The following is a 26342-nucleotide window of genomic DNA, read 5'->3' as shown; positions in this document are numbered from 1 at the left end:
AGAGCCACTGCCCCGGCTGGGGTAGACACCTGCCTAAGCTGCTGGACCTGTCTTCCCATCTCGGCCACCGGGGCCAAGGGCAGGGAAGCTGGCCTTGCCTGGGGCAGGGATGGCTGCCATCCCAACAGATTTCTTAGGGAGGGGCTCTTTGAGGCTCCCAGCCTCCTAATTGTTTGCTGAAGGGGAAGGTGAGTGAGATTCATTATCATGTGGGTACACATTTGCTTGCACTGTGACTCACGTCCCTCGGGAGCGGGCCCTTGCATAAAGGGTGACGGCCGCCTGGCCTCCCAGCGGCAGGTGTCGGACAACCCTGTGCGGCTCTGCCCCGCGTCTCCTGTGTTCCCCGCGGAGCCCATGGCCATGTCAGCCCCGGTGGCCAGAGTAGCCCGGCGGCGGGCGGCCGCCGAAGGTCTTGGCTCCCACCAGAAAGCCATGAAGTACTTGGGCCAGGACTTTGAGAGCCTGAGGCGACAGTGCTTGGACTCAGGAGTCCTCTTTAAGGATCCAGAGTTCCCTGCGTGCCCATCTGCCTTGGGCTACAAGGATCTGGGGCCACACTCCCCGCAAACCCAAGGTGTTGTCTGGAAACGGCCCACGGTGAGTAGCCAGGCCTGCTCCTGGGACAGAGGGCTGTCGCTTCTTCAGGCAAATAGCTGAGGGAGAAGTCATTCTTTGAGGGAGAAATCATTCTTCCAGGTCCGTATTTTAGAATAGCTCCCCCGCCCCCTACCCTCGCCCTCCTTTAAAGTCTTTTTGGCGGAGCAAGGGACGGAGGGAAGAGCATTCCTGGACTTTGGAAGCAGACAACTTAGATTTGAACCCCAGCTGGGCCTTCCTTGCACAGGTGACCTCTATGAGGCTCTCGTTTCTCCTCTGTGAAATGGTGCCCAAGGGCAGGGGATGGAGAACTGTCCTTCCCAAACCTCAGCCCATGGCCTCCTGCTCCATGACCCTTTTCACGTGGTCTGAGCTGCGGGATCAGAGCCCCTCTGCAGGGTGGGTGTGAGCCCAAGTGAATCAAGGGCTCTGTCCTGTGTCTGGTCCACAGAACGAGCCACAAGGGACTAGGCTTTGGAGCTCCTGGCCAGGCCCCTTTTGTCTCCTCAACCATGATGTGAAAACTGAGCTGTGGGACCTGTCTTCTTGGCAGTGGTGGAAGAGGGAGCATGAGGACAGAAGGGCTCTTCAGATGTGGTCAGGACCACGGGCCAGCTCCAGCTACCTCTGCCCCTTTGCTATGTTCCCCACCCGGTCTGCACACAGTTCCCATGGCTAGAAGGACCCCTCCACCCTCCGCCCTGCAGCCACCATGGCCCACCTTCCCATCCCCCTGAAACCTGTGTGGTTAATCTGGGGTGTGGGCAAAATCCAGACTGAGAATCAGTTTCAGATTCTTGCTTCAAGAGGTAGTTCAACGGGCAGGTGTGTTTTGTGTGTGGGGGCTGCCTGCACTGGTCGGCGGGGGCGGTGGTCAGGGAGATGTCAGGAGTGAGCTCTGGTCTTGACTCTGATGGAGATGGTGGGGAGACAGGCACATGGGTGAGGCGTGGACACCCTGGGAAGAAAGATGGAAGTGCTCCACGGGGACAACCACGAGCCATGGGATCCTGGGGTGTCAGGAGGCTGCAACCTAGTGGACCTGAAGCACCCCAAGGAGCCTGGGGCGGGAGAGACAGGGATGAGGACACTCCGCTTGCCCTAAGGAGATCACTTGCTCCATTGCGCTTTCCCTCCCCACTCTGTCTCTCCTCTCCTTCCTTCCTTTCCTTATTCTAATTGCGGTAGAACGCACTTAACTAAAGACCATCTAACCATGTTAAGTGTGTGCCAAGAGCATTTCCGCTGCTGCAGCTGTCCATCACCACCTCCAGAGCGTTTACATCCATTCATGAATCCAGGGGCCTGTGGGTTGCTTCCACCCGTTGGCTCTTACGGATCACGGTTTTACGAAGACGCTATTCAATTATCTCTTTGAGACCATGCTTTCGATTCTTCCGGGTGTCTGCAGAAGTGGAGTCACTGGATCATTTGGTGATTCTATATTTGATGTGTTTTTTTAAAGAAACAAAATGCAGGGACACCTGGGTGCCTCAGTCGATTAAGCGTCTGCCTTTGGCTTAGGTCATGGTCTCAGGGTCCCGGGATTGAGCCCTGCATCAGGCTCTCTGCTCAGCAGGGAGCCTGCTTCTCCCTCTCTCTTTGCCTCTGTGCCTACTTGTGATCTCTGTCTGTCAAATAAATAAAATCTTTAAAAAAAGAAACAAAATGCATTTTATTGGTTTCTTTTTAAAGAAAGTTTAAAAAAATCTTTAAAAAAAAAGATTTTTATTTATTAATTTGACACAGTGAGAGAAGGAACACAAGCAAGGAGAGAAGGAGAAGCAGACACTCCCTGTTGGGCAGAGAGCCTGATGTGGGACTCAATCCCAGGACCTGAGCCGAAGTCAGACGTTTAATGACTGAACCACCCAAGAGCCCCATTGAGCCCCTGCTGATTAGCAATGTTGAGCATCTTTTCGTGGGTCTGTTGGTGATTTGGATGTCTTCTTTGGAGTATTGTCTGTTCGAATCATTTGCTCATGTTTAAATGGGGTCATTGGCTTTTTTGTGTCCCTGGCTGCATTTGAGAGTGACACCTGACTTTGTTGGTCTCAGGGGACTTCACACCAGTGCTCCTATGGCCCTGCTTCTCACAAAGGTGTTAACTTTGACCTGTCCCGAGGGGAAAGCAGATGGGATCTGCTGAATATGTATGTGTGGATGCTTTTGCTCTCTTGATGATAGAATGAAGTTTGCTACTTAGATGTTTTCTGAAATCATAAATTTTGGCATCCTGCCCCTTCCAGGTGTTTTTGCCTATTTTTGCTCTACTTTTCTAAAAGATTAAAAAAATTATTTGAGAAAGGAAGAGGGAGAGAGGAAGCACAAGTGGGGGAGCAGCAGACAGAAGGAGAAGCAGGTTCCCCGTTGAGCAGGGAGCCTGAGTGGGACTTGATCCCAGGACTCTGGGATCAGGACCTGAGCCCAAGGCAGACACTTCACCAACTGAGCCACTCAGGTGCACCCATTTTTTTTTCCTCCTATTTTTTAAGCTGCTAAATGGAAGGTCTGCTTGGGCTCTTCTTCTAATGGTGGAAGACAGGTTGGCCCAGATTGAAGACCTCAGGGTCAAGCTTGGGATCTCATGACTCAACGGTGATGTTCTCAGTGGCACTGGGCAAGAACAGCGGCACTGTCGCAGACTCCACGGCGGTGTGTGAGACCAGCGGAGCTCACCGCAGAGCCGTCTCCATTCTTGGCTTCCCCATTTCGCCATGTACACGGCCAGCCCGGGCCTGTGGTTTGAGGGCTGCCCGGTGTGCATGGGCCCAGGCACGGCCCAGTGGACGAGACTTTTCTCTGTGTATTTCTGTCATTTGATGAGTGCGTTGATCTTAGGGAGAAATGCAGAGAGGGGAGCAAGGTGGGTCAAGCACACCAAACGGACCCAGGAAGCAGCCAGCCTAGGTTAAGGGAGACGTGGCGGGTATGACCGTCGGGAGATAAGGGTTCGGATGAGGGGACCAGCCTTTTTCGGGGGCGGCCGCCCTCCTTCCAGCCGCTGCTCTGGTCTGATGAGCTGGGGACTTTCGGTTCAGCCTTATTTATGCGCAGGTCGTATGTGCACGTGGGCGCAGAGCCTCGGAGGTGCTCTCTGTGGTCGGAGGGAGACAGTAGGACAGTTGGCTGAGAGCGCAGACTCGGGCGTCAGCTGGATCGGGTTCTGGTCCCTTCCGTGCTGTTCACTGGGCCTGTGACGCCACGTGATTTCCCGAGCTCCCTAGGACTCCGTTCCCTCACCTGTAAAGCGAGAAATAGCATTATCTACCTTGCGGGGTTTCGCATGGCGCCTGGCATGTAACAGAGCTCAGTACTAGGAGTGTCTCTGTCAGTGACGTGGGTGGCTGATCTGTGTGAGAATGTGCTGTCCCTGTCACTTCCTGCCTCGGACTCAACACAGTGCCTGGGGCTCCCCCATGCCCTGTGTCAGGTGCTGGCACAAGCCTGAGTAATTTGTGTCTGTGTTCTGTGTCTGTGTCTGAGTTCCTTACCCACATGTCAGTAAACATGATTACAGAGAAGACACGAGCTGCTTATGAAGAAGGAAGGATGGGGCATGGGAGACACCCCTCTCCCAAAATGCCCTGCTTGCCACTTTCCCCTGTTTCCCCCACCCAAGTGTGGGTCCCGCAGGCAGGACGTGGTGACTGGGAGGGCTTTCTGTGGGCTCTAGAGGATGTACAAGACTTGTGAGACCCTGCACTTGTTGGTTGGTATTTCTGGGCAGAGGTGTTTTGAATTATGCTAACAAATGATGTGAGGACAGGAACATCCCCTCTGTCTATAAATCACTCTGTGCCATTCTGCCTATAACCCGCGAAATTGCTGCCGGCCTCATGAACCAGTTTGTCTCCCGCACTAGATGCAAGATTGTAGCCGAGCTCATGGACCCGTTAGCTCTGAGTCGCTGAGGTTGGCAGCACGTGACCTATGTCAGTGACGTGGGTGGCTGATCTGTGTGGCTCAGGGGAGCCATCAGGGGGATCGTCATACTCCGTGGCTGGGGTTTGGGTGATGTCCCAGGAGGGAGTGCCCGGCATGTGGCATTGCCGTAGGACGTGCAATCATTCAGAGCACTGAGGACCCTGGTGGAGGGCTCCCTGACTCTGAAGGGCGAGCCCAGCAGAGGAAGGAGAGGATGACGGAGGAGGAGTATTTAGAGAGGTGAGGGTACTGACGAGGGCAAGCAGGAATGCAGAAGCCAAGGGAGGAGAACTCCAGCAGGGGCGAGGAGGGAGGGGGCAGTCAGCACCCGGGGCAACAGTTCCCCTCTGTGGTTCTGGTCGAAGGTAGAAACCAGATTTCAGGAGACTGAAGGATGAACGGGTGATAGGAGAGAACACTATTTTAAGAGGGTTTTTAAGGAGCGAGAGTCTGCGAGACCCCGTTCAGTGTGTTCTCTTCCCTTCCTTCCCGACGAAGCTGCACGGTCCTGTGCCAAATGAAATTTAATGTGATTTTTTGGTCCCTCTCTTTTTAGAAAAGGATGTTATTTATTGATTTGACAGAGATAGAAAGAGGGTGTGCACGAGTTGGGGGAGCAGCAGGCAGAGGGAGAAGTAGGCTCCCCACTGAGCAGGGGGCCCTATGTGGGGCTCCATCCCACAACCCTGGGATCATGATCTGAGCCGAAGGCAGACGCTTCACGGATGGAGCCACTCAGGGGCTCTACCTCTCCCTTTTTAATTATTAATTTCCCAAATCTCTCCACCTTCTGAATTTGGAGCTTTGAGAACACCTAGCTTGGGTGACGCCGGGTCTTGGTCTAAATTGCCCTGGAGACCGCAGAAGCAGGAATCAAAGGAATAGAACGGAGGGTCGGCCCGCGGAGGGCTGGCTGAAGAGCTGAAGAGCTAGCAGAAATTAGGATGAAATTCTAAGGCTCGCTCTGGGCTGGGAAAGGAGGTACAATACATTTGTGATAAAAACGGATGTACATGTCAATGCTTTTATGAGAACAGACAGTTTCTGAAATATTACAAAGGAAACGTGAGCGGCGAGCACTCTGAATGCAAGCGATTTCGGTTTTATGGGCATTATTTACTTAGACTTTTTTTTCAACTTATGTGCATATATTACTTTTTCAACAAAACACAAGTGAATGAATTTTTCTTACTACTTGGAAGAAAAAAAAAGCCAGCAGGAAGGCACTGTTCCCGCCCACTTAGACGCGAGCTGGTGGCGCTGCGTAGGGTGTGGGGCTGTCACTGCAGGACCCACGGTCCCCAGCACAGGACGGGATCCCAGTTCCTGGTGCTGGCCCCGCCACCTGCTTCCCTGGCGTTCTGATGCACTTGCGGTCAGTCACAGGGGCCTCTTTGCTCCTTGAAGACCCACGACTGCCCGTGACCGTCTGCCTGGGGTTAGCTGGACACCCCTGTCCTGCTCCTAGACTGTCTAACCTAACCGACGGGCAGGCATCCTCTCCTGCCCGGAGAGCCTCCCAGACGCGCCCCTCCCAGGCATTTCACGCTCCCCCTTTGCGCACAAGCCCGCACCCCTTGTTATGCACTGGGCTTGTCTCTGACTTCTCCATGGAGGTCAGTCCGGGTTTCCCACACAGGATGGACGCACTTCAAGTGTGAGGCCTGTGCTCTTCTTCACTCCCCCCGTCACCCTCATGCCTGCCCCGTGAGGCTATGTGTGCAGGGTGGGCACCCCGCAATCGTGCTGGGTAAACAGGGAAGAAAGTGCTTGGCGGGGGCCCCAGCGGTGCCCCAGGCCGTTTCCACCCTGAGGGTCCTGAGCGCAGGGAGGGCGGGTCAGCTGCATGAACCGCCCTCCCTGCCCGGACACCTCAGCATCAGCGTCAGCGCCTGGGGCCATGGGCACGTCATCGGGGAGTTAATGAGTGCACACAGCATGTAGTCTGCGTGGGGAACGTTGATCTAATGCTCTCTGTGCAAACGGGGTGTGGTCTGAGAGGGAGGTCATGTTCGAGCACATCAGTGCCAGCCTCTGCCCTTCTCTGGCTGCCGCTCACACCAGTGCTTGGCACGGCATGCACAGTCACACCGATGCAGGTGGACGTGGGGAGGCAGGCTGTGGCTGCTGCGGCTGCTGCCCTGGACCCCTGCCTGCACCCCTACCCTGCACCTCTGCCCTGCACCCCCATCTTGCACCCCAGCCCCGCACCCCCCTACGGCTTCCACCCTTCACTGGCCTGCAGAGTCATCAGCAGTAAGGTGAGGGACTCACAGTAGGTGACTTGGCCTCCTCCAGGCTCTGCTCTGACGGTGGAGCTCCCCGACCCCAGCTGCGACCAGTGCGGGGTGTCTTGTGACCCGTGTTTTGTCCCCCTTGCTTTCAGGAATTGTGTCCCAGCCCCCAGTTCATTGTGGATGGAACCACGCGAACAGACATCTGTCAGGGGAGTCTGGGTGAGTTACTGGGGACTCTCCATCTGGGGCAAGGCTGGCTGTGTGTGACATGAGTAATAGGACCTCGCATCCTGTCTGCGATATTATGTGTGTGTCTGTGTTTCTGAGACGGTGCTCCTTGCGTGGGTCTGCGATGCTAGAACCGTGGCTCCCCGGGGCGATCTCTCCAGGCCACGGAACCCCCTTCCGCGCAGGAGCAATGGGCCAGAATTGTAGGGGCGCAGTGGACAGCCGCGCCGGGCGATGCTTGACAATTGTGCCCTGTACGTGGACACCATTCACCGGATGGAGCAGCCACATCTGCACAACTGTGGGCTGGCCCAGCAGATGCTCTAAAATGAGTGAGAAAATGAGAACCCCATCTTCCCAGCTGAGCTCCCTTTAGGGAGCCCAGGATGGTGGCAGGACCGGGCCCAGAGACGCAGGCACCGCAGAACAATCCTACCCGTGAAGATCAACAGAGCAAACAGAAGTCCAGTGTCCACGTGGGCCTGAAAACCCTGTCCTCTCACAAGGTGCCCTCCCTTTTCCTCCTCATGCCAGCCGAGAAAACGCGTTCTCTTCCACCTGCTGGAAGCCTTTATGAATCCGAAATTCACAGGCATTTTATTTCAAATGCTTCCCACGTTCTGGCCTTAATGAGCGTTGCTGGCAGATACCCCCTTGGCCGAGCTCGCAGAGCATGAGTGCAGAACTGTGGGAATGTTCCGGGCACCCCACACGGTCATGCTCCCGCTGCCCAGAGCCACGGCCTCTGTGTCCCAAGCCCTTGTGCCGTTTGAGCCATTTCTGTGGGGCTCACGGGGGGGGGGCGGCTGGGGGGTGCTGGGGGGGGCAGGGCACAGCATCCTGGCCCTCCTTGTTCTGCCTTTTTACTTTGAGCTCAGTGTTTAACCTAATTAGCATGTGTCTCAGGGAAACTTGGATGCCTGCTGCCCTGTGTGTCTGAACTGCTCCTTGTCCCCTCAGCTGAGGCGGCCACAGAGCTCTGTGTCTTCCGCTGTCAACGACAAGTGTCGTGGCAAATGCTGTCCTGTTGCATGGGGGTGCTGGTCATTGCGTGGCAGCAGTGGTCCTGGTGGGTGTCTGGCTCCCTCCTGCTCAGCCAGGCCATCCTCCCAGAGGCGGGAGCCCCTTAGCAACCATCAGAGGTAGGGTTTGGCCAGCGCCCAAGGCCTGGCTTTCTTTGGAGACTTGATTTTAGGTGCATGAAGCCTGGGAAATCTGCGATGCTGAAGATTCGATTGCTCCCAACAGCTGTGTAGAGAATGGGGCCTATGCCCTCTTATTGTGGGGCTCGGCCTCTGCCAGAGGAGAGCGTGGCTTTGGCTCCATACCAGGAGCTTAGTGGATGTGTTTTGGGAAACATGGGCCAAACAGAAGCCCCCTGGGTCCGCAGGACTGGGGCTGAGGAGGGGCACCGTGCTGGTCCCAGCCTCTCCTTGCTCCGTCTCCTTGGGGGACCCACAGCTCACCCCATCAGCACGGCCTCCATAGATGCGAGGAAAGCTCAGGTCTCTGCGATGGGGTAGGGCTAGGTGCATTGTTCCCTGGGAGGAACCTGGGCAGAGGGCTGAGGGGCATCCGTGGGATGGAGGCTGGCCACAGAGGAGGCCAGGACTGTAGCGTGGTGCCCTGAGAACCCAGTTCAGCTGCTGTCTCCCAGGTCAGAAGTGTCCAGCTTTGCCTCTGCAGGGGTGCAGGCAGGGATGAGGCCTGGCGGTGTCACGGTTTAGAGGGAAGGAAGAGTGGTATAGTTATGGGGCTCCGAGGGCCTGGAGGAGGCCTGGTGGTCACCCTGAGATGGCTTGATGCAGGCGTCAGAGCCGAATCACGCTGGCCTGTGAACCCCAGGGCACACCGAAGCTGGATTTTGACAAACAAGCCCATATGAGCAGGTCAGCATCCATGTCAGGGCTGGACGTGTGGTGGCACAGAGTTGCTTGCTCCCCTGGACAGTTCCCTGCCTGAAGCCTGTCTCTTGCTGACCGCAAACTGTCTCTGAAAGGTTCCCCTTTCTTTTGGATCAGTGTTTCTCATTGGTTCACCTTTTTGGATGGTTTCTTACTTTTTTTTCTTTTTTCTTTTTTTTTTTTTTTAGTGGATCACTGCCTTTATTTCGTCTTTACTATGAACTTTGAATAGAAGTGCAGAACACGATCTAGTATGTAGAAAAATAAAATTTTGGCAAAACAAAAACTGTTTAGGGAAATTAAATTGTATACTAGTATTTTCCATATGTACTTAGCAGATAAATATGTTACAGATAACATTGTAAGATGTCAGTTGTGGTTATGAAAAAATTTTTAACTTCCTGAAATTTACACTGCATATTGAAATGATACAAATGGAAATTGCAATTTTTGTTAATAAGGAAGCCCAGTTTGCTAAAATAGCATTGATATCATTCGCATCAGATTTTAATTTGTTATACATCTTTGTAGTTCAGCAAATGCCCTTGATAATGAAAAATTAAAAAGTTATTAGGACAAAAATAATGATCTATGTAAAAAGGGGGGTGGGGACCAAAAGAGTCTTTAATATGCCTATATAATTCAGATCATAAAATTTTCATGAATTTAAGAGGAATGAGGATATATGAACACTAATAGAAAATAGTTTTCATTTGCATGTTCAAATGCTTATACAACTCTTCAGTCCATCTGGTTTTATAAGACCAAAACTCTGAACACAAAAGCAAAAATGTTCCATTACCTTATTATATGTTACTAAGTATCAAACTGCATCAATTTATTATGAGTTAAATTTAAAGAACATCACAGATTTAAAAACAAAAGTACTTAAGTACCTGACTCTTTTTAACTCCACAAATACCTAGCATCCCAAAGTAACATGTAAACAAACCTCTTTGCTGCTTAATGAATTCTTTCCAATTTCTAGAATAAACTAAATGGCATCAGATGTGGTGTATGACTTACATATACATTATGGTTTCATTCATTACTTTGACTGTATTAGTGATGTAGCAAAGAGGGAAAATTTTCAACTATTGTATTTATTTAAAATGAGCTGACAGGTTCAAATGCCTGTCCTTCAGAAAAGCCAGCAGCATTTTTTTTTTTTAACATACTCAACGTAAGATTTGGCCTAAGCCCTTAATACCTTCCTGAACAGCCATGCAACTAAACACCCTCAAAAGGTGTTGTATAAGGGAGAAAAGATCATGAAGCAATTTGTACTTTTTCCTCTGGATACTAGAAACAAGGTAAAGCAAATCCAGATTATTTCTTGAATGAACGGCTGTCGTGTTTAATATAATGGAGCTCTATAAAACTAGAGCCACCATCTTATATGCTTATATAGATATATACTTATTTTTAATAAAGTCTCTTGCTTGTTTCAAAATTTAAGGATGATCTTTTTCCTGGTCAGTCACGTCAAGGGTACAATAAATAAAGTAGAAAAGGATGAACTGTTTTGCATATTTCTGTGGAAGAACGAAAAATATTTATACTTGGAGAGGTTCAGAAAATTCACTGTGCAGAATGAACAGCTTATATATACACTATCTGTGCAATTTTTCTTGGCTGGGGTATTGAAATGCAAGAGCTCCTCCAAGACAAGAAGCCACATTCATTCTTGTCCAAATCCCTCTGTCTCTTCTATCGCAAAAAGAAGTTTTTCCTTTAGTTGTTCATAAGTCTTAGATGGTGGTAGATCCAAGCGATTAAAACATGTGTGGCTTCTTGGTAACCAGGTGTCTTTGCCAACTTTTTCAATGCAAAATTTTTGAGGCCCATTACTTCCCATGAGCTCAGCAAATCCTCCTAGAGGTAAACGGCAGGTTCCAGTGACAAACTGTAATAGTCGCATCCTTACTTCATGGTCTGTCTCCTTCACAAACTGCCAAAACCAAATGATTTGCTTGCTGTTTCTTGTATAATGTCGATACACAGTATTTCTCTGCCAATCTGCCAAGTCAACCTCCTGCATGCCACACACCATAACCTCTAATTCTTTCTCATCAAAGTACTGCAGCCATTGAAGAGGGACGACTTCATTGAAACCATCAAGGAAAGCTTTGGTCTGTTCCTGCACTCCTCGAGAAAAAAACGCCACTCTGTCATTAAACCGATATATTCATCTTTGTTCTCCTCAGTCACCAGGATATTGGAACCTCCTAACTTCAGGTCATGCGAAGTAACCTTTCCCCAAATTTCCCATGTCAACAGAAAAGTACATTTCTAAGCCACATTCTTCAATGTTGTTATCTCTTATCCGGATAAGGGAGTTGTAAAATTCAGTATCAATAGATTCCAAATCCTTAATAGTCAGTTTTTTACTTAGCATACGCTTGTAGAGTGGTAAAGAGAAACCAGTATCAATAAACTTCCCATGAAAAAGTGCCATAGCAATAAAGCGACCAATAAAACAGAAGTATGAAAGATGGTCTGGGTTAATGGTTGATGCTGGATTTATCTGAAGACAATAGTTGTTCTTGCCAGCATACTCAAATAAGCAATACATGGGGTTCAAAACTTCATGGGAAAGCAAGAAAAACAATTCTCTTGCTAGACCACCATAATCAAGTCCTTCTTCTCCTCTAAATATTACATATAATCGCCTTCTCAAGTCATAGGGTTTTAATGCCATAATCTGTTGGAAGGAATCTTCAAATAGTGTCTGCCTGGATACATTGATCTTTACATGACTGGGTAGTGCATTAGACTGGCACAAATAACGGAAGTGAGCAAGTTTCCATCTAAAGCTGCGTTCATAAGCAATCTGTGGACCACCTTTAGTTACAGATGATTTCCCATTGCGAGGATCTTTGAATGTTGTTGTTCTTGTATTATGATCAACAAAGTACCTAACACCTTCCCGAGTATACCTAATTTCCCAGCCTTCTGGCAGGGGTTCTTCATTCTGTAAGCCTTGAGTTCTGGGATCTTCCCACTGGGTTGTTTTTGTGTTATGATTCACAAAGTAAACCCTGTCGGTTGAATCCACTCTTTTTTCGCAGCCTGGTGGCAAAGGCCCATATGGGTCATTTTCTGCAGCTAACATTGAAGCCGAATAGAGGTATCTCTGGTTGAACTGTTGCATAGCTCCTTGCAATTGGTTCCGCTGAGACTGCCACTGCTCAAAGTTTCGAACAGACTCCATGGTAGGCCACTGCCAGGTTGTTGTTCTGGTGTTATGATCCACATAATAAACTCTGCCACGATCATCAACTCTTCTTTCCCAACCTGGAGGTAAAGGCTGTGGCCTCTCCCACGTAGTCGTTCGAGTATTATGATCCACGTAGTAAGTTCTACCATGAGGATCTTTTCTCTGTTCCCACCCTGATGGCAACGTTTCTGTGTTGGTACTTCCAGACTGCTGCCGTACAGGTTCCACACACCCATCTGGCTGTCTTAATTTGGCTGCCTCAAAGGCAGAATTATTTCCAGAATTAGAGGCAGCAAGATCTAAAGTACTTCTCGTTTCAGATCCAAATGCTGCACTGTTAGAAAGAATACATTCATTGATTTCTGAGGAAGTCAGTATTTCTTGAACTGGAGGATCTTCAACAGTAGTATTAGTGCAATTTGAAGACAAGGCATTTTCTTCAGATACTATTGCAGTACCCGTGGTGGAAGCATTATCGGTTGGTGCAGATGAGGATGATTCTCCATTAACAGTGTCATTGGCAGGCTCAGATGTGAGTGGTTTTGGAGCTGGTGTGGTTTTGGGTCTGGCAGCAACCTGAGACGGAGATGAAGGTGTGCTGTCTCCATTAACTACATATGAACAGCATGAGTTTTGAACTAGACTGCTTGTGGGTGCATGATTATCTGTCCCATTAGTACCTTCAACAGCCAACCTGGAAGTTGGTCTTGTTGAAGGGTCTCCATTTTCACTAAGGCTGATCACCATTTTGCTGTATTTCTATGGTTGGAGATGTGCTGCAGTTTGTTAGATTTTCTTGCTCAATCACCAGTCCATCGAGCACAACTGTTAACTCACCAGTTTGCACTATACCATTCTTGTTTTCCAAAGAAAGTTTTAATTGTTCTTTCACGCTTTCCAATTTTTCTATTGTGTATTAACAGAGCTTGTTTCAGATCTATTGTTGCTCTTCCTAATAAAGCATCGGCTTTTAAAGTATAATGACTCCAAACTCGAAATTCCAAAGTAGACTGTGGGGTCACATTTACGGTTAGCAGCTGTTCATCCCATTTTGGATTAGAAGAACTACTGGGTGGCTGTTTTCTTAATTTCTCCATCTACAATTACTTCTGTATATACTGCTGTTCCAAACCAGTTCTTTTTTTCTTTTTAGTTTGGCACTAGAAACAGTTACCTGTAACTGTAACCTTCCACTGTGGTTATTACTAGTATCAGACCGTGGTGAAGCAGTGGCCATGTCCCAATATTCAGCTTATACATGTACCAGGAACTGTGCTAGACACTGGGGATATAAAGATGAGTAAGACACGATTCCTTCTTTCAAGGAGCTCATAGTCTAGCGAGGAGACAAACCCGGCGCAAAGCTGTCGGCTCCCGGCTGTCCCGCGGCCACAGCAGCGGCACCGGTTCCAGCGCCGCGCGCCCTCCCCCTTCCGCGTCCAAGATCGCCATCTCGCAGCAGGCGCGGCGGCGGCGGCGGCGGCGGCGGCGGTGGCAGCCACCCAGCCCAGGCAGCCTGCAGCCACTTGGAACCCGCTTGCCACGCTCGGCGACACCCGACCCTCCCCCCAACCCCACCCCGGCCACGCGCCACCCGCTGCAGACCCCACACCTCCCTCCTCAGCAGCGCGCCGCGTGCTCCCATAGATGGCGCCGCGCCGCCAGCGCGCGCCTCCCTGCCAGCCCCGCACCGCGCGCTGTGCCCGGTTTCTTACTTCTTAAAGGCCGGCCCGTCTCCAGCCTCCCCAAGATGGGCTCAGACATGAGGAAGGCCAGAGATCCCCACAGATCTCAGACCGCAGGCTCCTGTTCCCATTGTCCTCCCCCGCAGCCCCCTGTGCTTCTGACCCATCAGCTGCAGATGGAGGGCCTCACGACCCGTCGCTGGGAAACATCTCACTCCCCAGAGCACGGATTCCTCCCAGAGATCCAGCTCAGGCACAGCCAGATGGAGGAGAGGCATGGGATGAGGTCTGGGGAAGGGACGCTGATTGCCCAAACCTGCACGTGTGCGCCAAGGAGCACTGTGAGCCCCGGCCTCTGGGTATTTCTGAAGGCTTCATAACAGAGGCCTGATGGAATTAGGAATCACCACTGCTGAGGGGTCCCAGGGTCAGGGGATGGGATGGCTCTTAAAGGTCCAACCCACTCACTGGGGTTGGTTCTCCTGGCAACCATTTGGGTCACCTAGGGGCTTTCCTAAGCCACCTCGTTAACATAACAAAAGAACTGTGCAGAAGAGGACTGCCTAGCCTCTCTGGAGCTCTGAGCCCAGAAGCAGATCTAAGACCCAGCCTGCGTTTCTTTTTATAAATCACAGCCTCCAGGGCTGGCTGGTACTTATGCCAAAGTTGTCCTTGGGGTCCTGGGTGGCCCTAGGGGGGTACAACTGTGCAGGGTCAGGCCTGTTCTCCCTAGGGGGCTCCCAGGCCCCACCCTGCAGCCACCACCACTCTGGGGAGGGACCAACCTGCCTGGATCTCCTTGCCATCAGTGGATGCAGACGTCCCTGAGGCTGCCGTCTCCCCTCCTTTCTGCCTCCAGGCTCTGTGCCACCCTCACAGCCCCCATGAATGCCCTCCACTTGGGCTTCATCTTCAACCAAGTAGTGGCTTAACTGTTATTCCTGCTCCTGTCACTGATCAGCCTCATAAAGGGGCTACTGCAGAGATCCCAGCACTTGACCTCATCTCTGTCCCTGCTTCCCTCACCTGTCCTTCAGCCAGTGGCCCAGGGGCAGCCCTACTTCTCCCCTTGGCAATTAGGAAGTGCCCAATAAGCTGGACCCTGAGTTCTTGCTACCTATGATTTATAATAACACTAGGTGTTCAGACCTAAAGGGAATTTCTGATTTAGCACTTTCTGTTGTAACAAAGCCTAACTCAGGATGACTGTCTCTTGGTGGACTTAAAACCAGAGACCCTCATTGTTAGGGCTCGGGTCTGTTTGCTATTTACTGGAAGTCCTGAGGCCTTAGGGTGGAGGGAGTGGAAGGTTCTAGGGGGTCATTATTTAAGCGTAATTTTAAAAAATCTCTTTATTGTTTTAATAACTATTAAACCCATTGCTTGTATTACCCAAATAAAACATAGGAAGAACAAAGCTTAGGTAGTTCCCTGACTTTCCCAGAGGTCAGTGACCCAGGACTCCCCCATTCTAGCTCTACAGTTAGTCCAAACTCTAACCCACAGCCAGATCTGACTGGAAGGTGGCTGGCGAGGAGGGACTCGTCCATCAACGTATTTCCCAGGTTTTCCACCCACCTTACTCGCCACCAAAAGCCTCTTGTATCCAAATGCCTCTTGGCTGCTTCTGGCAATTAAAACTATGGTCCAAGGTCAAAGCCATGTCCCTATGGAGAAGAACCCAACGATTGTGCCACAGGCTTCAAGGCAGGTCCCCAAACAAGTTCCTGAAATGTTCTGAGCAGCAGAATAGAAGTCCATCCCCCCAAGAGGACTTTGAAGGGGCATGTGCTGATTTGGATGTGTTCCTGAACCAACAGTCCACTCACGCCTGACAGTTCTGGCAGGAATCCAAACACCCCCCCTTGGAGCCCCGCGCTTGCCCGAGTGCCAGGAGGACCTGTGCAGTGTCCTGAGTGAGGCAGATGAAAAGAAAATTAAGCTCCTCCAGCTGGGCAGCCCTGTATGATGTCAGCAACTGAGGGACGCGGAGTTTCCGTGCCTTGAATTGTAATGCGTGAGGAGTTTCTGAGTGGATGGATGGAGACAGCTCAGCCAGGCTCCAGAACATCAGAGGGGCTGCGAGGATGCGTGTGTCCTGCGGGGTGGATGTCAGAGGGGCTGCGAGGATGCGTGTGTCCTGCGGGATGGATGTCAGAGGGGCTGCAGAGTGGTCACTCTGTCAGATCCCTCCGGGGCCTGTGCTGGGAACTGTCACTCGCCATCTCTCCTGCTGCAGATGTTGGCGGACATGGGAGCTGTCATGCCTAGTGCATGTCCTCTTGGGCTCCCCATTGCCACAGACCGGGAGACTCAGGAGCAAACACACAGGGGCCACTGGGCATTTGTTCCAGACAAACCTATCGAAGTCATTCGGACACTACCCATTCGTCAAGCCGGGCCCCCCTATGTGTCAGCCTCCTGCTGGGGGTGCCAGACCAGGAGTCCACATCCTTGCTGGCTGGAGGGCCCCGGGAGGTCACCCTGGGAGGCTGCCAAAGTGCTACTCAGTAGCGGCTGCTGGGGTGGGTGCTGTGACCCAGTGCACAGAGCTTAGGTACTGTCCGGTCTTAAGGTAACACAAAGAGACAGAGTTACTCATGGCTGGTGAGAAGGGGCAGGTGGCCGGGCCCTGAGGTCTTGTTGGGGGAGGGAACAAAGCAGCCACTGCCCAAGGGGAAAGGACAGGGCATCATAGTTTGCCTGGAGGGCAGGTTCTTGGTGGGAGCAAAGGGATGAAAGCTGGAGACATGAGTGGGATCCGCACTGTCTTCTTTCTTTGCGTTCTCCACCCCAGCCATTGGTGCTTAGGGGTGGAATGGTCAGGGTCCTGTGATGTAGCGGTGGGCAGAGAACATCCCGTCCTGAGGACGGGACTTTGAGTGATGCAGCAGGAGCCACCCGTGACCTTCAGACACGGGAGGATGATGGGGCATCTGACCTGGAAGGGGGCGAGGTGACATGGGCTGGACGGAGCAGGGCCCTAAATGTCAGACTGGGCAGGGACATGCGGCAGGCCTGACCGGTGTGTCCCTGTGACTGGGTGCAGGTGACTGCTGGCTGCTGGCCGCCCTTGCCTCCCTAACCCTGAATGAAAGGCTGCTTCGCCACGTGGTCCCCGGGGGCCGGGATTTCCAGCAGAACTACTCAGGGATCTTCCATTTTCAGGTACTGTGCTTGGGGCCCATGGTGACCCTGCAGCTACGTGGGCGTCGGGATACAGCCAGAAATCTGGCGTCTCTTTGGACTCCCTCAAATCTTCACCCCTGGTGGCCAGCTGCTGACCTGAAGTCTTCCCAAGGGTATAAACAGTGGAGTCAAGCATGTTTCATAGCTCAAGCGGGTTATACACTGTGTTCTTAGCATAGAGCAAGTCAGAGAAAAGAAAACGTTGTTAAGAAAACTGTAAGGAAGAGGAAGGTACTCCATGTGTCAGCCCCCCGCGCTGCTCTGACCGTGTCATTTGGGAATCCTTCCCATGGGCTTGGGTCCCTCTCACATCCCCAAACCAGAGATCCCCCCACGCGGGCGCCTTTGCTTATCACTCACACGCTGGATGCCACGTGTCCTGTGTTCTCTGGCCTCTCCAGTGGGTGTGGATGGAAGACTCAGATCCTGCTCTTGGGGGGGCTTGGAGCTCGGCCCTCCACATGGGGTGATGTCTGAGGGGCCTCCGCCCCATGTCCCTTGCCCCCCAGTTCTGGCAGTACGGCGAGTGGGTGGAAGTGGTCGTGGATGACAGGCTGCCCACCAAGCATGGGGAGCTGCTCTTCCTGCACTCAGAGATGGGCACTGAGTTCTGGGGAGCACTGCTGGAGAAAAGGCCTACGCCAAGTGAGTAAGCGGTACAGGGCCGGGAGACCCCTGTGTCCCCGAGGATGGCACCTGCCCCACCCTGAACCCGGGGTGCCTGGCCGAGTCCCCCCAGCACCTGGACACTGGGGCCAGTAGCTCTCGGCTCAGCCCTGCCCCCATGAGGTGTGGATCAAGGTGTGGGGAGTCAGCCCTACAGGTTCTTGGGGCCTCCCCATTCTCCTCCTTCAAATCCCAAAGTCAGTTCCTAGGTTAAGGTGAGTTTTTCAAACAACCATGACGAGGAACGAAAACAGATGCACTTCGGTGCTGAGGCCCCCGACCAGCTCTCACTGCCCCCTTTCTGCTGGAGTTCCATGCAGGAAGCCTTCTTTGTGGGTTCTCCTGATGCGTGTCGCCTACCCTGTCCTGCAACCCCATACCTTTCCAGCCTTCTTCCCGGAGTGAGCCCCCGGGGCACTCTCTACCCATGGCTGCCCAGGGTTCCAACCCCCAGGAACCCAGGAAGCCAGGGTCCATGCTGGGAAGGCTGCATTTGGCTTCCTACAGGACTTGGAGATGGAGGGGGTGGCTTGGTGGGAGGTAGCCAGAGCGCCCCTGTCAGCCCAAAGCAAAACTGGCAAAGGGCCCTCTCTTATCTTCCAGCCCACTCTGCATCCTAGCACCAGCCCACGTGGGCCCCTCTTCTGCAAATGACACACATTTTCTTTCTTTCCATGCAGGCTCAATGGTTCCTATGAGGCTCTCACTGGAGGGTCCACGGTGGAGGGGTTTGAGGATCTCACTGGAGGCATTTCTGAGTTTTATAACCTGAAGAAGCCCCCAGCCCGCCTGTTTCAGATCATCCGGAAGGTCCTCTGCACGGGGTCCCTGCTGGCCTGCTCCATTGACGTGAGTCTCCCTGCTCCCCACTGCATGGCAGGGAAGGGGCCACAGCAGCATCTGGGGCTGAACTGTGGGCAAGTCTGGGGACGGAGGGGTCCCAGACCTTATTAGTGGGTAGCAAGTGGGTACATCGTGGGAGTCGCAGTCTGCAGTGCCGGGGAATGGCCCAAGAACAGAGACCTGACCCCTGGATCCAGCATCCCACCTTTGCTGCCCCTTCCCTGCTCAGTGATCATGAATCTTTAGGAAACAGATACATGGTGGGTGTATGTGGGGGTACCCGATGGAGTTGGAGATCCCTGAGAAGAAGGGGAGCGGATCTGGAGCCAGGGTGCATGTGCTGCCTGGGTGGGGGGGCTGGTGGTCTGGGCCCTGGGGCGGCATGGACACTGGAGCTGGTGTGTTGTTCCTGCCCCTCTCTGTCCCTGACCTGGTAGCCTTGGGCACGCAAACAGTACATCTCTGCCAAATCTCAGTTCCAGGGTTTGCCTGGTGGGGAGACGATGTGGGGCCTAGAGGGGGGCCTGTGGATGAGGAAGGGGGAGACACAGGAGAAGTAGTCTGGCCCAGAGCGGCCATCCTGGATAACTGGACTTCTTCAAGTGGCAGGGGATCATTCGGGGACCTGAGGTGACGACCTGGCGTCTGGTGGCATTTAAATCCTGTAAGTTATGCTCCGGCCCCCGAGCCACATAGCGCCTACCTGGAGCTGCAGTCTTGTTCAGAGGTCACTGAGGTCACCATTGCACCTTCACCCCAGTGTCCCCCAGCGGCCAGCCCCAACGAGGTCAGAGTCAGGGTCAGGGTCAGGGCCAGCCTCTGTGGACTTCATCCCCAACCAGGTCTCCAGTGCAGCTGAAGCAGGAGCGGAGGCCACCACCTGCCAGAAACTGGTGAAGAGTCATGCCTACTCCATCACTGGGGTCCAAGAGGTAAAAGCTGGAAGAGAGGGGAGGGTAGCAGGTTGTGATACTGCATGCGTCCAGGTCACCACAAAGAGCCTCCCATCTGCTGAGGTCCCTCCCTGGTTTCCAGGACGCCACCCGTGCATGGGTCCCTCTTGCTCATGGGCCCTTTGGACTCTCCCCCTTGGAGATGGATCCCGCTGTCCGTCTGTGCCTCAGCTCCCTGGGCTCCAGCGACATGCAGATGAGACAGGCTTGGGGTGGGAGGGCGGTTTTGGAGGAGGTTGTAGAGATTGTCCGTTAGATTTTCTATGTGGGTTAAGAGGTGCGTGTGCACAGGTGGAAACCCATAGGACCCCAAAGGGGATAAAGGCAGTGATGTCGGCTGCCCCAGGATGAGGCCCAATGGAGAAGGAGCCGTGCAAGCAGAAAGCATGCACTGTAGTTTTCACGACGTTTATTTACTATATTCTGCCCACTTGGAAAAAGCGTTTGCAGTCACTTACAGTGACGTATGCAGACACAATCAAAACACGAAACTGAAATCCACCAGACAATGCAGGTGAGAGACAGGGCTGCCCTCGAAAAATGAGCTTTGCTCTGGGCTTCCCGACGGCCAAGCAAAAAGGGAAATGAGACGGGATCTCAGTTTTTGTTGTGTATGAAAACCCCGCACGAGTGTTGTAATTCACCAACACGCTCTTCTGTAAAGTCATTTCCCAAGCAGAGACTGAACACACATGTGTAAGCGTGGGCGAGGGCATGACGGAGGACACGGAGGGGAGTGGGACACCCAACACCTGACATCCTTTGTCTGAGTGTGTGTGCGTGGAATGTGAACACAGGGGCTCTAGCAGGGAAGGCAGTAAGTGTGAGCTTCCAGGTGTGTTTGCAGACACGCTGTCTGGGTGCCCATGCCCCCTCCACCACGTCCTGACCTCAGTGACCTGCTCCCTCTGCATCTAGGATTCTTGAGCTGTCCCAGAGAGGTAGCCACGGCACCCAGCTCCTGGGGCAGCCCACAGGGCTTCAGGGCGGTGATGGTGTGTTTTTGCAGTGCTTGGCCCCATGTGTGCTTCCTCCAGAGGGTGCTCCTGGAATGCTGGCCACCGTGCTCTGTGTGCTTATTGTCATTTCATCTGGTGGGTTAAGAGCTCAGTGAGTCTTAGTCAATTACAAAATTTGAGTGCATGTGAAAGCCGACACGAACTTGTTTGTGAGCCAGACAGATGGTTTGTGGAAAACAAACCAAATTGTGGAAAACAGCAGTTGGCCACATCTGGAAAACATGCGTTAAAACAAGGGTGTGGCTCTTTGGGGACATTTGGAAAGTGTAAGTCCTCAGGGAGCAGACGGAGGGTGGTGGTGGACATGGGGTCGCAGGCTGTGGGGAGGACGCAGCGACGGGGGCAGACTTGCGGGCGTGAGGCCGGTGCTGGGGCCTGGGGCTGGGGGTGGACGTGGGGTGCGGGGGCGGTGGGCATGGGACATACGCGGGGGTGTGGGGAAGGTGTGGCGGCCTGGGGCAGGGGGTGGACGCGGGGATGCACTGGGGGGCAGGCGCAGGGGTGTGGGGCAGATGCGAGGGGTCAGGGAAGGAGGTGGTCACGAGGGCGTGGTGGGCGGTTGCAGACTTGGGGGCGCCAGGCAGGGGAGCCCAGAGGCTCAGGTGCTTCCGCATGTGGACCTTGCAGGTGGATATCCAGGGTCGTCCCGAGAAGCTAATCAGACTCCGGAACCCGTGGGGCGAAGTGGAGTGGACAGGGGCTTGGAGTGACGAGTAGGTTCTTGGTCCCCATCCTCACCCTGTGCTGTGGAAAGGTGGCTCACGAAACACAGCGCTCATGAGACCTGGGGCCCCGTGAGCACGGCCGCATTTTGGGAGCCCAGCAGCCGGGTCAGGAAGGAGAACTGCTGGGCTCCTGCTGAGCAAAGCACGCCGCAGGCAGCTGGAGTCTGGCCTCTGGGTCTCTGCTTGGCCTTTGCAGGCTTGGCAGCTCTGTCTCCAGAATGTTTTCCTGTTTCCCACCTGCCACACAGTGGTGATTGCCAGGGGAGGCCGGACCCATGAGATCCCGCACCTCCCACTGCAGACCATCTCTCAGACGTCTCTCAGACAAAAGCCACGCCCCCAGTGCCCAGTGGAGGAAGCCGGATCCGGCCCTCGGGGCCAGCTGGTGGCAGGCAGCGGCGGGCATCTGGGAGGGCTGCTCGCCCTTTCCTGACAAGGTCATGGGGGGGGCAGGCAGGCTCCCCTCACACCCAGGCCTCGTGCCACTGAGGAAGCACCTGGGAAATGGGGGGTCCCTAAGTGCTCGGGAGCCGCCCTGTGCTGCTGCCCGCCCTTGCCTGCCAAAATGGCAGGACATGGCCCATCACCGCACACTTCCCTTCAGGTGGGTGCCACAGAGAGAGGTAGGTCCCGAGGGCAACAGACGCTGATTCCGCTACCCGCATTGGAGCAAAACCCAAAACCTACTTACCGCCAACTGCCTGGGAAGGGCGCCCGCGCTGAACGAAATCAACGCTCTGTCTTTTGGCCATTTCAGCCGACAGCTCTTTAGCAAGCTGCCCAGAGGCTTCTGTGACCCCATCTCCTTCCCTGACAACACCCCCTCCCACGCGCCCAGTCTCTGAGAGGCTGGGGCAGGTGCAAAAGGGGTGGTGTCGGGGGGTGAGAGCTGAACTCCAGCAGCTGGAGACACAGCTGGGACCATTTTTGTAGCAGCCGGTGGGGCAGGAGGACACTGGGTCTCTGAGCCACAGCTCTAAGTCAGCCCAATGTCCAGGTAACTTAAACAATCTAAATTTGTCTTAGGCTCAAAACCCAATTGGGAGATTTGATTCAGATCCAGAATTCTCTAACTTGTCTAATCTTTGTTTACAACAAGAACATTCTGAGATTTGGGGCTGATGGGTGAAAGTTTCCCTGAGCTGAAGGCTTCCTGGGTTCCCTCCTGCATGACCCCTGTGGTCCTGTGTGGCTGGACTTTCCTGGGGGAGGGCAGGGTTTGTGGTTTGTTGAAGGCATCCAGGGAAGGGACATTTTTATACCATTCGGTTCCTAGACGCTGCACACTTATTTCAGGAGACCGAGCTTGGTAAAGGTCAGGCAGGAGGCTGGAGACGTCATTTGAATATACGTCTATGACACATATGGCCATCGCCACGGAAAGGCCATAACAGGAGGCCTCACAGGTGACACGACTTCAGGAAAATTGCTGCCCGACTGGGCCTGATGGCTGTCACTGGCGGCTCGGGAAACGGATGGTGCACCTATGCCCAGAGAGTGTCCGACTCCCCCAGGGTCCTCACCTGAGGGATGAGCCAGAATGACAACCAGCCCATGGACCAGATGCACGCCTGACAGGCAGCCTCAACCCTCTTCTCTTGGACCTGCAGCCCTGTCACGGCGTGTGGCAGTTTCAGCTAGAAATGAAGGTTGCCTGGCAGTGAAATTAAGGCAATGTCCCAGCTGCATGACTGCGGTCCATGTCTTTGGTCCGCATCCCTCCCGGGATGTGTGTCCCCCTCCCCCACCACTGCCGGCCTGCTAGGGTCTGGCTCATGACCGTCTCCACCCTCCGGGGGCCATCTAGCTTCAGGAAACTGTGTGCTGCAGCGAACCTTTCACAAATGACCACCTTGGCTTCTCTTTTTAAAGATTTTAATTTTACGATTTCCTCCAGTGCCCCAGAGTGGAATGACATAGACCCCAGGCAGAAGGCGGAGCTGGATAAGAAAGCGGAGGATGGCGAGTTCTGGTGAGCACCATCTGCAGGAAGATGTCCTTCCCAGCGGCTTCACTCCCCAGGCACCCAGGGTTTCAGGAAGCCCATGTGGCTCCTGCTGGGGGCGTCCTTCTTCTCCCCCGTCACCCTTAGGCTGCCCGACCTCAGGGACTGCATGTGTCCCTGTCCTGCTGCCCCGCCCCCTCATGAGGCAGAGCACCAATCCCATCTCAGCAAGTTGGGCTTAGCCACATGACAGGGTGACTTCCTTTGTGGATGGGCTAGGACAGATGACAGGGACGTCCCTTGAACATGGTTTAGGGACATCTCTGCTGGGCAGACTTAAATTGGAGGACTGAAGTCTCTGCAGATTCCGAGGTGCCTGGCCCGGTGGCAGGGCCCATTTACTGTTCTGTCCCTCTGCCTGGTTGTTAGACATGCGAAGGGCGCTCTCTAATGAAACAGAGATGACAACGGTAGCCAGGGACTTGGACAGTGGCCCCGTAGACATGACAGGGTCAGAGCTGGTCCCTTGCTCTGTCCTGGAACCTGCCCGTGAACCCAGAGCCTTCTGATCCTTCTGCCCCCAGGATGTCATTTCTGGATTTCCTGGAGCAGTTCTCCCGGCTGGAGATCTGCAACTTCTCTCCCCCAGCCTCCCTGAGTAGCGAGGAGCTACACAAATGGGACCTGGTCCTGTTTATGGCCGCTGAGGTGGGGCTCCACCCCTGGGGGCCACACCAACTTCCCAGGTGAGCTGGACGGAGGGCTGCGGGGCCCCAGATCCTTTTGGCCTGTCCCCCCTGGGCTGCGCAATGCCTCGTCCTGTTCACTGGCTCCTGGTGCCCCGCAGGGGCCCAGCTTCTCCCTGGGCTTGGAGGCCAGGGCGGCAGGGTGGACAATGGTTCTGCAGCCCCCAGCTGAGGCTGGAGCTCAGCCAACGGGGTTCTGTAGCTTCCACACTTCCCCCACCTGCCCCTGCCCCCCAAGGATGCCTCGTGCTCACCGTGCTCCTTTCTCACTCTTCTCCCGGTCCCTGCTTGTCACGCATCCCCCTAAGATGCGTGGACCCTGTGTTGCTCCAGTAGATCATGCCATGCTAAGTCTGTGTGCCCTAGCTGAACCCGGAGGGTGGGGTAGAGCGGCCTGAGCCTGGGGGTGCGTGATGGCCACTCCTTCCTCCTATGGGAGCCACTGGAGCTCCACCCCGGGAGGATATCTGGGCAACCCCTGCCTCTGCCCTAACTGGGGGGCTTTCGTCTCACTGTGGGTGGGGAGCCCTCCCCGGTTCCCTGGACATCACTGACGCATCCGACATACGCTTCTCTGGGCTGAGACAGCCGAGGCAGCAGGAAGAAGATGCAGAAAAAACGACCCACCTCCCCCCAGGAGAAATAAAGGAAAGCAAAGCCTGCTCCCTCTGCCCCCCCCAGCCCCTCTGCCCCCCTAGCCCCCCTCTGTCCCCCCCCAGCCCCCAGCCCCCCAGCCCCGCAGTCCACCCAGCCTCCCGCTCCGGGCTCTGACGCTGATCATTGCAGGGCTGCACTCCGAGTCCTAATAAAATCCCATGTCCGTGCAGGCTGGGTCCGGACTACCGTGTGTCTCTTCTTCACTCCCCACCCACCACCCACCATCCAGCCCAGAGCTCCGCGCCTGGCGGCAGCTTGGCTCACCAGCTGCAGGGCCCTGGGAGGCTCCTTTTCCTCTGCGGCGCCTTGTTGCTTGGTCCGCACAACGAAGGGTTAACACCCACCAGGCAAGGCTCAATGTAAACCCGTGGTGTTCTGTAAGTGTAGGGCATTATTTTTGTAGCTCATTCTCTTCCTCCAGTTCTGTTAAGGAGTAAACAAAAAAAAATGTAGGGATTGCAATGAGGTTGCATTTGGAAGAAGTTAAAATACGTCCGCCATTAGAGAGCACTTAGAAAACGGGTAAGAGATGGGCCCGGATTGCTTTGGCAGCGCGGAACCATCGGGGGCGCCCCAGAGGTATCCGCCCCCAATCACCGTCTCCACCCCATGGGCATAGTCACCTAGTCACCTAGCTGTCTGGAAGGGACCGACGGTTCCTGGCCCTTTCGTAATGATGTTCTGTACGTCTACCTGGGAAGCTGCAGTGACTTGACCTTGCAGTCCGCGCTTGTGCCCCAGACAGTCTGGACGTGGAGGTTCTGATGGAGAGGAGGGATTGAGTAGGAAACGTTCTGGTTAAGTCCGTGGCTCTTGGTCTCCTGTGCATGCCTTGTTATCTCATCGAGTTGGACCCTCATTTAGGGCATGTGAGGACCACCCCCACAGGCTGTCCTCCCCTGGGCCACATCAGTATTTCAAAACCGCTGAGGCCCCTCTTCTTCATTTATGCACTGCCGCCCGACTGTGTGCCCTCCCTTGACCCGCCGGACCTCTCTGTGCCTCGGAATGTGTAGTCGCTGTTTTGAAAGAGTTTTAAAAAGTTCTCTTTGAAGGGAAGCCATCTTTTAGAGTACCCATAGGTGGTGTGGCTTGTGTTCTTTTTAATTACCTCTCATGCATATTCAGTGACTTACCAGGGAGAGATGGTATCTCAATGCTCCAGCCATCTGGCTGAGGGGCAGAGGGTCAGCCCCCACGGCTGGAGGGGACAGACGCCCACCAGACCCGTTGTCTCCAGAGCCTGTGAGCAGAGGCCTCCTGAGATGTGACTCCCCTCACACCCCGAGATATTCCTCCCTGAGAGGGGCTCATCTTCACGGGCCAGGAGCTTAGAACTGGAAGACTTGGGGGTCACTCGTGAGCATTCCAGGGCAGCCCTGGCCCATCAGACCTCGAGTATTCCCAGTCAGACGGCGCTGTGCAAAGTTTCCGGATGCCGCGGGGTGCGTCTGCCAGTGTGTGGGAGGGGAGGGGGGAAGGGAAGGAGGGCGTGCTCGCCACGCTGGGAGCAAAACTTGCCCAGGCCCACTGACTGCCAGCCGCGCCCTCTCTGGGGCGACCAAGGCTCTTCCCTTGTGTTCTTTCCCGCCTCCCCAAGGGGGAAACCATGCCCGGCGACCTCCTGGAGACCTCCAGCCACTTACTGGACCAATCCCCAGTTCAGAATCCATCTGGCCTAAGTGGATGACAGCCAGGAGGGGGCGTCCGCGAACCCCACTGCACGGTGCTGCTGGGTCTGATGCAGAAGAATTGTCGGTGCCGGAAGAGGATAGGACAGGGTACGCTCAGCATCTAG

The 26342-nt window shown here is 54.0% G+C and overlaps 1 protein-coding gene and 1 pseudogene across 1 annotated transcript; one reads left to right on the top strand and one right to left on the bottom strand.

Annotated features, from left to right (window-relative positions):
• The first annotated feature begins 363 nt into the window (after positions 1-363).
• LOC123389029 lies at positions 364-26342 on the top strand (annotated as a pseudogene).
• On the bottom strand, positions 10435-12878 carry LOC123389028 (NEDD4-like E3 ubiquitin-protein ligase WWP1). Its single transcript, XM_045069623.1, is given in 3 exon segments — positions 10435-11054; positions 11057-11164; positions 11166-12878. Coding segments are annotated over 3 exon segments (2283 nt in total). The 5' UTR covers positions 12864-12878; the 3' UTR covers positions 10435-10577.

Source organism: Mustela putorius, unplaced genomic scaffold, assembly GCF_011764305.1.
Source record: "Mustela putorius furo isolate JIRA1106 unplaced genomic scaffold, ASM1176430v1.1 tig00003942_pilon_pilon_pilon, whole genome shotgun sequence".
NCBI lineage: Eukaryota > Metazoa > Chordata > Mammalia > Carnivora > Mustelidae > Mustela > Mustela putorius.
This window is presented reverse-complemented; position numbering and strand designations above follow the sequence as displayed.